Source organism: Lissotriton vulgaris, chromosome 7 (assembly GCF_964263255.1).
Source record: "Lissotriton vulgaris chromosome 7, aLisVul1.2, whole genome shotgun sequence".
Taxonomy (NCBI): Eukaryota; Metazoa; Chordata; class Amphibia; order Caudata; family Salamandridae; genus Lissotriton; species Lissotriton vulgaris.
The window spans coordinates 328,675,644-328,690,990 of record NC_141695.1 but is presented as its reverse complement, the minus strand read 5'-3'; the positions used below and the strand labels follow the sequence as shown (position 1 = coordinate 328,690,990).

The window sequence follows — 15,347 nt, the reverse complement described above, 5'->3', positions numbered from 1 at the left end:
GCTCCACCGATGCACCCACCACACACTCCACCGATGCACCCACCACATAGCTCCACCGAGGCACCCACCATACAGCTCCACCGATGCACCCACCACACAGCTCCACCGATGCACCCACCAAACAGCTCCACCGAGGCACCCACCACACAGCTCCACAGATGCACCCAAAACACAGCTCCACAGTTGCACCCATCACACAGCTCCACAGATGCACCCACCACACAGCTCCACAGAAGCACCCACCACACAGCTCCACAGATGCACCCACCACGCAGCTCCACCGATGCAGTACCCACACAGCTCCTCTGACACAGCTCCACGGATGCACCCACCACCCAGCTCCACCGATGCACCCACCACACAGCTCCACCGACACAGCTCCACCGATGCACCCACCACACAGCTCCACGAGGCACCCACCATACAGCTCCACCAAGGCACCCACCACACAGCTCCACCGATGCACCCACCACACAGCTCCACCGATGCTCCAACTAAGCTCCACCAATGCACCCACCACAGAGCTCCACCAATGCACCCACCACACAGCTCCACTGATGCACCCACCACACACCTCCACCTACACAGCTTCACCGATGCACCCACTACACAGCTCCACCGATGCACCCACCACACAGCTCCACCGATGCACCCACCACACAGCTCCATCGATGCACCCACCACACAGCTCCACCGAGGAACCCACCACACAGCTCCACTGATGCACTCACCACACAGCTCCACCAATGCACCCACCACACAGCTCCATTGATGCACCCACCACACAGCTCCACCGATGCAGCAACCACACAGCTCCACCGACACAGCTCCACCGATGCACCCACCACCTAGCTCCACCGATGCACCCACCACACAGCTCCACCGACACAGCTCCACCGATGCACCCACCACACAGCTCCACGAGGCACCCACCATACAGCTCCTCCAAGGCACCCACCACACAGCTCCACTGATGCACCCACCACACAGCTCCACCGATGCTCCAACTAAGCTCCACCAATGCTCCCACCACATAGCTCCACCAATGCACCCACCACACAGCTCCACCGATGCACCCACCACACAGCTCCACCTACACAGCTTCACCGATGCACCCACCACACAGCTCCACCGATGCACCCACCACACAGCTCCACCGATGCATCCACCACACAGCTCCATCGATGCACCCACCACACAGCTCCACCGAGGCACCCACCACACAGCTCCACTGATGCACTCACCGCACTGCTCCACCAATGCACCCACCACACAGCTCCATCGATGCACCCACCACACAGCTCCACCGATGCAGCAACCACACAGCTCCACCGAAACAGCTCCACCGATGCACCCACCACCTAGCTCCACCGATGCACCCACCACACAGCTCCACCGACACTGCTCCACCGATGCACCCACCACACAGCTCCACTGATGCATCCACCACACAGCTCTACCGAGGCACCCACCATGCAGCTCCACCAAGGCACCCACCACACAGCTCCATCAATGCACCCACCACACAGCTCCACCGAGGCACCCACCACACAGCTCCACAGATGCACCCACCACACAGCTCCACAGATGCACCCACCACACAGCTCCACAGATGCACCCACCACACAGCTCCACAGATGCACCCACCACACAGCTCCACCGAAGCACCCACCACACAGCTCCACCGAAGCACCCACCACACAGCTCCACCGATGCACCCACCACACAGCTCCACTGATGCAGCAACCACACAGCTCCACTGACACAGCTCCACCGATGCACCCACCACCCACCTCCACCGATGCACCCACCACACAGCTCCACCGACACAGCTCCACCGATGCACCCACCACACAGCTCCACCGATGCACCCACCACACAGCTCCACCGAGGCACCCACCATACAGCTCCACCAAGGCACCCACCACACAGCTCCACCGATGCACCCACCACACACCTCCACCGAGGCACCCACCACACAGCTCCACAGGTGCACCCACCACACAGCTCCACAGATGCACCCACCACACATCTCCACCGAAGCACCCACCACACAGCTCCGCCGATGCACCCACCACACAGCTCTGCTGAGGCACCCACCACACAATTCAACCGATGCACCCACCACACAGCTCCACCGATGCTCCAACTAAGCTCCACCAATGCACCCACCACACAGCTCTGCCGAGGCACCCACCACACAGCTCCACTGAGGCACCCACCACACAGCTCCACTGATTCTCCAACTAAGCTCCACCAATGCACCCACCACACAGCTTCACCGATGCACCCACCACAGAGCTCCACCGAGGCACCCACCACACAGCTCCACCGATGCACCCACCACACAGCACCCACCACACAGCTCCATCGATGCACCCACCACATAGCTTCACTGATGCACCCACCACACAGCTCCACCGATGCACCCACCACACAGCTCCACCTACAAAGCTCCACCGATGAACCCACCACACAGCTCCACTGATGCACCCACCACACAGCTCCACCGAGGCACCCACCACACAGCTCCACCGATGCACCCACCACACAGCTTCACCGATGCACCCACCACACAGCTCCACCGATGCAGCAACCACACAGCTCCACTGACACACCTCCACCGATGCACCCACCACCCAGCTCCACCGATGCACCCACCACACAGCTCCCCCGACACAGCTCCACCGATGCACCCACCACACAGCTCCACCGATGCACCCACCACACAGCTCCACCGAGGCACCCACCATACAGCTCCACCAAGGCACACACCACACAGCTCCACCGATGCACCCACCACACAGCTCCACCGATGCTCCAACTAAGCTCGACCAATGCACCCACCACACAGCTTCACCAATGCACCCACTAAGCTCCACCGATGCACCCACCACACAGCTTCACCGATGCACCCACCACAGAGCTCCACCGAGGCGCCCACCAAACAGCTCCACCGATGCACCCACCTCACAGCTCCACCGACACAGCTCCACCGATGCACCCACCACACAGCTCCACTGATGCACCCACCACACAGCTCCACCGATGCACCCACCACACAGCTCCATCGATGCACCCACCACACAGCTCCACCGAGGCACCCACCACACAGCTCCACTGATGCACTCACCACACTGCTCCACCAATGCACCCACCACACAGCTCCACTGATGCACCCACCACACAGCTCCACGATGCACCCACCACACAGCTCCACCGACACTGCTCCACCGATGCACCCACCACACAGCTCCACCGATGCATCCACCACACAGCTCCACCGAGGCAACCACCATACAGCTCCACCAAGGCACCCACCACACAGCTCCACCAATGCACCCACCACACAGCTCCACCGAGGCACCCACCACACAGCTCCACAGATGCACCCACCACACAGCTCCACAGATGCACCCACCACACAGCTCCACCAATGCACCCACCACACAGCTCCACTGATGCACCCACCACACAGCTCCACCTACACAGCTTCACCGATGCACCCACCACACAGCTCCACCGATGCACCCACCACACAGCTCCACCGATGCACCCACCACACAGCTCCATCGATGCACCCACCACACAGTCCCACCGAGGAACCCACCACACAGCTCCACTGATGCACTCACCACACAGCTCCACCAATGCACCCACCACACAGCTCCACTGATGCACCCACCACACAGCTCCACCGATGCAGCAACCACACAGCTCCACCGACACAGCTCCACCGATGCACCCACCACCTAGCTCCACCGATGCACCCACCACACAGCTCCACCGACACAGCTCCACCGATGCACCCACCACACAGCTCCACCGATGCACCCACCACACAGCTCCACGAGGCACCCACCATACAGCTCCTCCAAGGCACCCACCACACAGCTCCACTGATGCACCCACCACACAGCTCCACCGATGCTCCAACTAAGCTCCACCAATGCTCCCACCACATAGCTCCACCAATGCACCCACCACACAGCTCCACCGATGCACCCACCACACAGCTCCACCTACACAGCTTCACCGATGCACCCACCACACAGCTCCACCGATGCACCCACCACACAGCTCCACCGATGCATCCACCACACAGCTCCATCGATGCACCCACCACACAGCTCCACCGAGGCACCCACCACACAGCTCCACTGATGCACTCACCGCACTGCTCCACCAATGCACCCACAACACAGCTCCATCGATGCACCCACCACACAGCTCCACCGATGCAGCAACCACACAGCTCCACCGAAACAGCTCCACCGATGCACCCACCACCTAGCTCCACCGATGCACCCACCACACAGCTCCACCGACACTGCTCCACCGATGCACCCACCACACAGCTCCACTGATGCATCCACCACACAGCTCTACCGAGGCACCCACCATACAGCTCCACCAAGGCACCCACCACACAGCTCCATCAATGCACCCACCACACAGCTCCACCGAGGCACCCACCACACAGCTCCACAGATGCACCCACCACACAGCTCCACAGATGCACCCACCACACAGCTCCACAGATGCACCCACCACACAGCTCCACAGATGCACCCACCACACAGCTCCACCGAAGCACCCACCACACAGCTCCACCGAAGCACCCACCACACAGCTCCACCGATGCACCCACCACACAGCTCCACTGATGCAGCAACCACACAGCTCCACTGACACAGCTCCACCGATGCACCCACCACCCACCTCCACCGATGCACCCACCACACAGCTCCACCGACACAGCTCCACCGATGCACCCACCACACAGCTCCACCGATGCACCCACCACACAGCTCCACCGAGGCACCCACCATACAGCTCCACCAAGGCACCCACCACACAGCTCCACCGATGCACCCACCACACACCTCCACCGAGGCACCCACCACACAGCTCCACAGGTGCACCCACCACACAGCTCCACAGATGCACCCACCACACATCTCCACCGAAGCACCCACCACACAGCTCCGCCGATGCACCCACCACACAGCTCTGCTGAGGCACCCACCACACAATTCAACCGATGCACCCACCACACAGCTCCACCGATGCTCCAACTAAGCTCCACCAATGCACCCACCACACAGCTCTGCCGAGGCACCCACCACACAGCTCCACTGAGGCACCCACCACACAGCTCCACCGAGGCACCCACCACACAGCACTACTGAGGCACCCACCACACAGCTCCACTGATGCACCCACCACACAGCTCCACCGATGCACCCACCACCCAGCTCCACCGATGCACCCACCACCCAGCTCCACTGACACAGCTCCACCGATGCACCCACCACACAGCTCCACCGATGCACCCACTACACAGCTCCACCGATGCAGCCACCACACAGCTCAACCGACACAGCCCCACCGATGCACCCACCACCCAGCTCCACCGATGCACCCACCACACAGCTCCACCGACACAGCTCCACCGATGCACCCACCACACAGCTCCACCGATGCACCCACCACACAGCTCCACCAATGCACCAACCACACAGCTCCACCGATGCATCCACCACACAGCTCCACCTACACAGCTCCACCGATGCACCCACCACGCAGCTCCACCGATGCACCCACCACACAGCTCCACCGATGCACCCACCACACAGCTCCACCAATGCACCCACCACACAGCTCCACCGAGGCACCCACCACACAGCTCTACCGATGCACCCACCACACAGCTCCACCGATGCACCCACCACACAGCTCCACCGATGCAGCAACCACACAGCTCCACTGACACAGCTCCACCGATGCACCCACCACCCAGCTCCACCGATGCACCCACCACACAGCTCCACCCACACAGCTCCACCGATGCACCCACCACACAGCTCCACCGATGCACCCACCACACAGCTCCACCGAGGCACCCACCATACAGCTCCACCGAGGCACCCATCATACAGCTCCACCAATGCATCCACCACACAGCTCCACCGATGCACCCACCACACAGCTCCACCGATGCACCCACCACACAGCTCCACTGAGGCACCCATCACACAGCTCCACAGATGCACCCACCACACAGCTCCACAGATGCACCCACCACACAGCTCCACCGAAGCACCCACCACACAGCTCCACCGATGCACCCACCACACAGCTCTGCGGAGGCACCCACCACACAGCTCCACCGATGCACCCACCACACAGCTCCACCGATGCTCCAACTAAGCTCCACCAATGCACCCACCACACAGCTCCACCAATGCACCCACTAAGCTCCACCACAGCATCACTCAGCACAACCACAGCTTCACTGGTTCAAATATGTTCTTTCAATGTTTCAAGCTGTTTTCAAGCTTTCACGCTTTATTACAAATCACAAAAAGATGTTAATATTTCACTTCTGTTCTTGGATTTTCGTCACAATAAAAAACATTGAACATAATCTTCACAAAAGTTATTTACAAAAGTTTAAGCTATTGCCATTACAAATTAAATAAATTATTTAAGTATTAATTATTTTTTAAAAATTAAAAGCCATTCTTATTTGTAATATCAATACATCTAAGTCATGTAAATACAAAACATGTTGCATTACAAATGCTATAGCTGTCACATTTGCAAAAGTTATAACTATCGGCATTGTAAATGACAAAGCTATTAATTTAGCTATTTTAAAAAATAACACATACATAAAAAAAATCTCATTTATAAGACCAATAGCTCAAACTTTCCTAATGCGAGCCCTATTGCATTTCCAATGCTTGTTTTTTTTATTGTTTCATTCTCCCTAACATGCCCCCCTCCCCGCCACCCCAATTGGTGAGGGCCGCGCTGACGAGCTGTCCTCCATTCCCAACAGAGCACACACTCCATTTGTTGCTCTAGCTTCCAATCAATCTCCTTTTAGGGGCGTAAAACAGGCCCTTTCGGTGCAGGGGCTTCCTAGCCCATCAAGGGGGCCCACTCAGCCCAAGGTCAATGAATATCTTCGGGGGGCATTCGTTTGCGCTACCCACTGTCCTCACTGCTTTCCTCCAGCTTAGACTTTTATCCCATGAGCCTCCTCATTCGTCCTGCACAGTTTTAATGAAACAAGTCGAAAAGGTGATCATTTCCCTCTTTGGTACTAGATTGTCCACTCAAACGTGTGTAACTTGACGATAGAAATGCACATAAAGAACTCGAGGCGCCCACAATATTTGCATATCTTCACTGTGAGGCGTTAACACGTTGACAGCTCAATTCGGAACTTAAAATTGCCAATTATGGATATTTCCAAATACTTCTAGGAAGCAGTGGGTGTCACAACTTTTCAGGGGTACTCACAGACATAAGAAATTAAACATGCGTAAGTGTACACGGTGTAACATACATAAGTGAAAATGCTACCCAAAAAGTACTTTTGAGCTTTTTTTATCTCCCTTTATTAATTGTATGCAGTTATATATATAGCGCTGGCATTACCTAAAGATATTAAAGCACTTTATATTAAAAATAGAGAATAACATAAGAATCATACATTATCACAGTCATAAATAATTAGTAGCAGGATATAAACAGGTGCAAGGCTCAGAAAAGTATGCAGTGAACTGACTCCATTTATTCTCTGTCTTCTCTTGCAGCTGGACTACTGCACCAGCGCCCTGTCCTGGATGGTGGAGCACCTGTCACAGAGTGATTGTACTAAAGGTGGCCCAGTGCCAACCTTGAAGAAAGGTAAGAGTGAATGGGAGTGGCGCGTTTTGCACCTCTTCCTGATTTTGTCCAAAGATTAATTTTTTTTGTGCACCCCCCCTCCCCTCCCCCACCTTCGGTGCAAGCATCTAGCTAGCACCCCGAAAGTAATATATTGACCTCGGGGAAAGAGCCAAGGAATTGTCAATTGTTTAACTATTTGGCATTCAGGAGTGGGTGAGCATGGTGTAAGACTACATCTCAGGTTGTAGACAGGGGGCCTCAAGGAGGGTAGCACCATGTCTTCTCGAGATGAAGGGGGTAATACCAGCACATGCAAGTGAGGAAGAGGTTATTTCTGCTGGGGAGGGGGCAGTAATTTTGTAGATAAAGGCTTTGGCAGCCCTCTTCTTGTAGGAGATTATGTGGGTGCCTGCCCATGCGTGTCTACAAGGGACCATGTCCACTGTACATAAGTCACTGGGGGGGATGGAGGGGGGGCACTTCGTCTTTCTGGTGTGAGAGGGGTGACATCTTCGGGAAATGAAGGGTTGCTATATGGGCATTCAGATGTAGAAAGTCAACATTTCTGAACCACAGGGGCTGAAGGGTTGTCGTTTTACCTTTCTGGTATAGTGAGCCCAGTTCTTCTGGAAATTCTAGGGGTTATATCAGGGCTTTCTGGTATGTAGAGTCTGTCTGCATTTCATGACCCTACACATTTTGGGCAGACCATGGTGTGACTGCAGAAGATAATGTGACGTGATAATGCATTCAGGTGTGAAGGGGTCTCGTCTGCATTGGGTCAGCTTTAGAGGGTACCTGGGCACGGACTGATTCTGGGAGAAGTGGTGAGGAGTGTGTTGCTAGTAGAATGTCCTGCCTTGCCCAATGAATAAGGCTTTTTGTTGTCTTTCACAGACTAGAAGAAGTAGTAGTGCGCCCTTTTCTGTAGGAATCTGGTGCACTCTTTAGAAGAACAAGATCCCGGAGACTAATCTGATGACCCTGGAGCTGGCATGGAGTTTCCTGCAACTTACATGGAACACAACGCCCATGGATCTGGTGTGAGCCACTGACCCTTACACAGGGAGCAACAATGGAGGAATGCAAGTCGTGGTGCATACACATTCCTTATTAACCCTTTCTCATTTGCATACACTGCCCCAGTCCATATTTTCCCAAAGGGACACACTTGTGAACTAGGAAGGGCTCAAGGAGCTCAACTATCCCCCATCTGGCTTCCAATGTTCATGGCTTTAACAGAAGAGGAAGCAAACTTGCTATTTGTCTGTTTGTGACCAAAGACAGAATGGTCCATTCTGTTACCTGCATTGATAGTTCACTCCTCCCTGCGACACTGAGCCAAGAAGCCTACCCACGGGTAATCTAACGCAAATGTTATGTCCATTCCTGGAACCAGAGTTTGAGGCACTCTACACCTCTTAATGCTGCAAGGACACTAGAGATGTATTCATTGGCATCCAACAACCAAATGTACTGTCCACTCCAGCAACCCATGCTGAAGCTTCTGTAACCTGCAACTATGCCTAGGAATCCATAGATCTGACCAATGGCAACACAATACCAAAGTTTATCTGCCCATTTCTGGAATCATTACTGAAGCTTCTCTATACTTCTTGCTGATGCGAGGAGCCCCGAGATTTGCCCAGTGGCAACCAAACACCGATATTCTGTTCATTGACGCAGCCCATGCTGAAGGCCCTGTACACCTACCATTAGGGTGTGGAATACAGAGACATGCTCAAAGGCAAACCAACTCCAATAGTCTGCTCATTTCTGTAGCCCATGCAGAAGGAACAATCTTTTTCTGTCTATTCTTGCAACCTGTGCTGAAGCTGCAGAGAGGCAAGGAACACAAAGTCGTGCCCAGAGGCTATCAGTCTCAACTTCCTTTGCCCTTTCCAGTAATTTGTACCGGATGGTATATGTCTCATTGGCGTAAATGATCTAGGGCCCCAACTAACTCTAACCAAACATTAACACACTTTGGTTCATTTGACCTAATTGTGCAGAAGGTACTCTACACCAATACATGGCACGAGGAAGTCAGATCTTCAAATACCAACCAAAGCTAATTATTATTCTGCCTATTCCAGCAACCCACAATAAAGATACTGCAGACTGGTCGCTACAGAGCGTGTGCCAGAGAGTCTCTAACAAACAGTCTCTACCTGCTTTGTGCCATGCAAATTTCACCCTTCTTCTGCCCATTTATGAACCCATGTTGATACTTGTGTATACCACCAACTCAATGTCAGTGCGCTTCGGCCAAATCCAGCAACCCAGGCTGAAGGTGCAGTACACTTCTAAATGAGGCAAGGAAGCCAGACACCGGGTCCGATATGATGGTAACCAGATATAAACACTTGCAAGAAACTGTGTCCACAGAGAAGACTCTATGAAAATGAAAAAAACCAAGGTAGCCTGCACCTCAGATCAATAAGCATGTCTCCCCATTGTCACCTACACACATCTTTCAGCACAATCTGACAACTGCAGGAATGACTATAGAAGATTTTGTCTTTGAACATTAAGGTCTTGCTAGCACTGGTTCTAACTGCTTGGAGAAATGCAGACCTCACCCATCCACACTTTCCTGTCTGCCATTCCATCAATCCATTCATCTGCAATTTCTTCAGTCCATTCTCCTTCTACAACATGCCTAGCCCTGCTACCATGCCAGACTTGCTGTTCTTACCCCTACCTCTCCCCCTGTTTCATTTGTGAAGCTTTTTCCCTCACCTCCTGAGCCCCTATCTTTTTTTCTTTGTGCTCTCATTTATAGATTGGGGATTACTGAATCATTTGCTTGATAATCCAGCTAGGAAATACTCTTATAGGGTGAGTCCCCTTTACGTCCTCATTGGCAGGCTATTGAGTCTCTCTAAGAAAATGTAATGAAGCTTCGTTAGGTTCATCTAAATCCCCAAAGAAAGAGGAGATGTTGCCTAGTGGCTTGAGGTGCTGCCTCTGAAACCTGGAGACCCAGATTAGAATTCTGGCTTCTGCAGGATGCTCAGTGTCATGTGATAGCAAATCACGTATTTTCCGTATGCTTAAATGTATCAAATGTATTTGTGTAAACCCCACTTAATGTGCATGATCTTGAAAATCCTATCCTGGTCCTTAGTGTCATGTACAGGGCTCTTTTGCTTCACAGAAAACTTTGCACTATATAAATGCCACTACATAATTATATGCATACATGTGTATGGGGCAGTGCTGACCGAATATAGGATATTGTTCTCACCAGACTATTTAACTTACAATATGCCCAGGGGTTGGTGGTTGGTGTCAGAAGGGGAGAGATGTTCCTCTGTTGGTCACCACTCAAAAAAGGTAGCCCCAACACGTGAGACAGGTTTTTCTTCAAAGGTAGAAGCATGGGCTGAAGTCTCCTTCCTCGTCATATCTCACCATGTCACAGGCATTCTAACCAAAACCTCTGGATCCTAGCGAACAATTCTGTCCTGGATTCACCAAATGTAGAGGACTGTTGTCTTTAATAAATAGAGCAAGAATGAAGGACCAGTTTGGAAAGTTATATTAACCACAACAGTATAAAAGCAGAAGACATATGCCATATACTGATTTGTTGGACAGGATACAGTTCTAAGAAATCCAGAGAATACATGTTTCAGCATCGTCACAGAGGGCATTAGAGTGCAGGCTTTCTTGACTCTTTGACTGTGCTTCTCAGAACCATATTTCTATACATATTGTCACTAACACAACACGCATCTTTTTCCTACTCCTAACTCCTTGCTCTCTTACCAGTCACCTTTCTCTACCTTTTTCATTTGTTGTCTCAGGCTTCTACGGCTTTTTCTGCTATGCCCTTTTAGCTGATCTTTATTCATTTTCTAAGTCCCACGTAAGGGCAGCTTTATGTCTCATCAATTCACCTCTGCAAATGTATAGCAATGAGGCCAGTACTCTGATAGACAGTACTTCTCTCAATTTCCTGCTTTCATTTACGTAATCCTTTGGCTACCTCTTATTTTACTCCCATGAACAGCTTGCACATGAATATTCTCCTTAATGGATCTGTGGGATGCTGTGCTTACAGTTTAAGCACAAGGGAGCTAAATAGGTTTCCACCCAAGAAGTGGACTACAAACACTGTGAAAAATTGTAGGGCAGCAACAAACACTTTGTGTGCAATCGCCCTGCCTGTTCCTATTGATTCACAGGGCTAAAAATATTTTTAGGAGGGGTGGGAGGCTAAAGGTTTGTACCTGTTTACTTTTAATACTATAAGAAGTATTTTTTAAATGATTACATTTAAAATAAAATGCAGTTTGCCTATAAGGAAATGTGTGTGATTTTTTTCATGTTTACCATGTCAGATGTTCTGCTGTTATGTTTGCCACAAAGTTTACCAAGAAAAAATTGCCACTGTTTGGAGGTGCCAGCGTACACACTGTTAATTTCATTTCACTTCACTCTCCGCAACAGAACCACACAATTAAAATCTTGTGCATGGCTGTAAAACAAGATCACATTAAAAAGCAATAGCCTTGTTTTAGGTCTCAACTACCAAATAGCTTTTAGCTTTTTGTAGACAAAGGCATTTTGTGGACCATACCAAGAATTTAGTGTTCTAGAGCCTGACAAGTGCTTAAGATTGGATGGCTTCTTGTCACTTTCATTTGCTTTCTTTTTTTATTCAAGGGCTTTTCTTCCTCTTCTTGTGTTTGTCCTTCCCTTGGAGCATAGCCTCTTTACTATCCTTATGATTAGCTGTGTTGTTTTGGCTAAATGTCCATCTTGTGGATTCTCTTTTAGTCATCCAGTAGGAACTCAATCGAGAACGCATGTGAATCCTCTATCTGTGAATAAGGGTCGGCAGTGCCCCACTATCTTGGCATGCTTAATCTTGGTATGCTTAATTATAGATCCCTAAAGAAACATGTTTGTTTTTAAGATTTGTAATTCGCTTTCAAAGAATAAGGGAAACGTATTGTTTTTGACAGAAATATGGCTTATGGACTCCTCTGCACCCGATATTGCTTTTGCCATCCCGCGGGGGTTACTAATTCAGCTTACTTTTAGGGCTAATAAAAATGGTGGCGGTGTGGGTATAGAATACTGCACCACTTTTCTGTGTTCAATATCTAAACTGTCAAATATTGGGACCACAGAAGGCCTTATTTTCTCTATTACTCCAGTATTAGAACTTTTATAGATTCACATGCTTGAATCATTCCCCGTCGTTGAGATGGGGGTTCCCTGTTACCTTTAGAAAGCAATGTTATAATGGGCATAGACTAGAAAAGGCGTAGGTCCCTTAGTTTAGGAAACTATCATATTCATTAAAAAAAAGACCATATTTAGGTCGCCGGAACTTGGACTACACTTCTGAGGGTGCCCTCCTCCAGAAGCCTGCCAACGCGTCATCAGAGGGCACCGGAGGCCCTGAAAAGACGCTTGGCACTCCCGCAGCAAGGGGAAACGCTACTCTGTGCTGCCGTGAGGGAAACGGCTTACCTGAAGTGAGGCACAAACCCCTTGCTGTCAGTATTGCCCCCAGGACTCTGCCGTAAGGGGAATGGCCGCCGGAACTCGGACTACACTTCCCAGGGTGCCCTCCTCCGGACGCCTGCCAACGCATCATCAGAGGGCGCCGGAGGCCCTGAAAAGACGCCAGGCACTCCCGCAGCGCTGGACGCACGCGGGCGAAGCCCGGGCAAAAAGCGGGCCGTCTGTGGCCGTCAGGGGTCAGAAGAGGCCGGGTCGGGCCACCCCTCTAAAACCCCTACTTCGGACCAGTCTTCATTCTCCCGTGAGTAATTTCAAGGTATCCTGAACTTTGTAACTTCAGAAAGGTCTACGCCATAGACATTTTCGGAACTTGATACTCACGGTTATTCAGAATAACATTGGAATATTCCACTGATGGTTCATTGCACGAACTAAAGTTTATACTTTATTCGTAAGGACTTTACTGCAGTTTTAATATCTGGTTTTTAGTTTCTTATTTTTAACACTGCAACGGTATTCATTCATCATCAAGGTATAACTTTGTGTATTTATAACGCATATTAGGATCGAGGTGGTGTACTGACCAGCTGGTGCTGTTGCGACCTATAAAACGTACCAGGTCCCGATCATCTTTGAACTAGGCTATTTTATTGTTATAAGTAATTTGTATTGGGTCATCTTGAACTGACAGTATTTTACAATGGCAAGACAGAAAGTTGGAGGTGGCCCGGGGATGGTTGGGACTCTGGATGTTTACCTGACTAGGGCAGAGTCAGTTATTAACAAGGAGATTATAGAGACGGAGCGCAGGTTATCCCTGGACCCCACCTTCGGCAGGTTATCTGCTACTCCAGCCATTACAGATACTCGGAGCCAAATTACCTCGCCCCCAGTCCAAGAAAGGGTTCCTCAGATAGAGGCTGATATATCCATATCAAATGGAAGCATGCTCTCTGGGACCCCGGAATTGATACCTAGCCCGATCAAGTATAAATTACGGGGAAGAGTGCAGAAACAAAAGTTAGTATCTACCCGTCCAAAAAAAACAGTAATATCCCAAAAAAAACCCGGGTAACTAAACACCAGGGACGTATAGCTACAGGAAATAAAGGGGTGACAACGGTAGAAATACACGACACAGGAAAGGAGCCCCAGAGAGATTTAATTAATAACGCCCAGAGTGAGGGAGGAACATCGAACACCGGGCATGCTGAGGGAGACTTCTGGGGGAAACTAGAGGTCATGTTAAAAACCTTGTTGGAACCCATTGTATCAAAATTGTGTGGGGTGGAATCCAGGCTACTGCATCTGGAGTCTTCGCTGGCTAATTTTTTTAATGCTACAGGTACAGCGCACCCACAAAACTTTAAAATTTAACCCCCAAGTACGACGGAAAGAACAGGTGGCAGCAATGACAAGGTGGTTGAACCAGTGCCGATTAGTACAAGGTCTATTGTTACAGGTGGCTTAAGTAATCCCAGGAGAGACTCGAGACAAAAGACACCCCTAATACAACCCTTATGCACTAGAAGGAAATCTCCTATTCCCAAATTAATTCAGAGGTCAGAGTAGGGACCTAGTGTGTCTCGAAGACCTGTAGTCATTGACCTCCCGCCAGAAGCCCCCCATATGTAGTTATACTGGGTCATGCCCCTGCCCTCCCACCAGGAGAGAACGAAAGCTATGAGCAACTGCTGAATAAAACAGTGTATTGTCTTAGCCAAAATACCTCTGATGAAGCGAACATTATTAACAATATAATAATGGTACGTAGGGTTAATTGGATTGGTAGATCTAATACAACAGGGACTGGGGACTGTACTATTATCAATTTTGATAACCCTTATATTGCGAGTCGCTTATTATCAAGGGGCTTATGCCCACAGTCAACGAAGGGCACTGCAATTAAATTATTACCCTTGGGGTTTCTTTACAGGCCATTACCGTGGAGGGACCCGGTAAGATCTAACCGGGAGGAAAATCAACGGGGGGTGATTGGTCCAGGGTGAGATCCCTCTTTCATTATGCTCCACCTTTGTTACCTCAGACAACACCCAGCACTTCAAATAACACCGGGCGCAGACTTCCAGATCATAACAGATATGAAATCTTGTCTGGCTTGGAAGCCTGTGATTGACTGGAGGACATTGGTGATTCAGGAGGAGGGAGGAAGACTG

The 15,347-nt window shown here is 51.0% G+C and overlaps 1 protein-coding gene across 1 annotated transcript in view; it reads left to right on the top strand.

The window, feature by feature from the left end:
• LOC147701495 (transient receptor potential cation channel subfamily M member 4-like) overlaps positions 1-15,347 on the top strand; it is a 1,534,183-nt gene that overhangs the window by 1,505,096 nt on the left and 13,740 nt on the right. The window contains exons 24-25 of the mRNA XM_086929348.1: positions 7,611-7,704; positions 11,499-11,560. Coding sequence (XP_086785474.1) covers positions 7,611-7,704; positions 11,499-11,560 — 156 coding nt within the window. The remainder of the gene's footprint in view (positions 1-7,610; positions 7,705-11,498; positions 11,561-15,347) is intronic.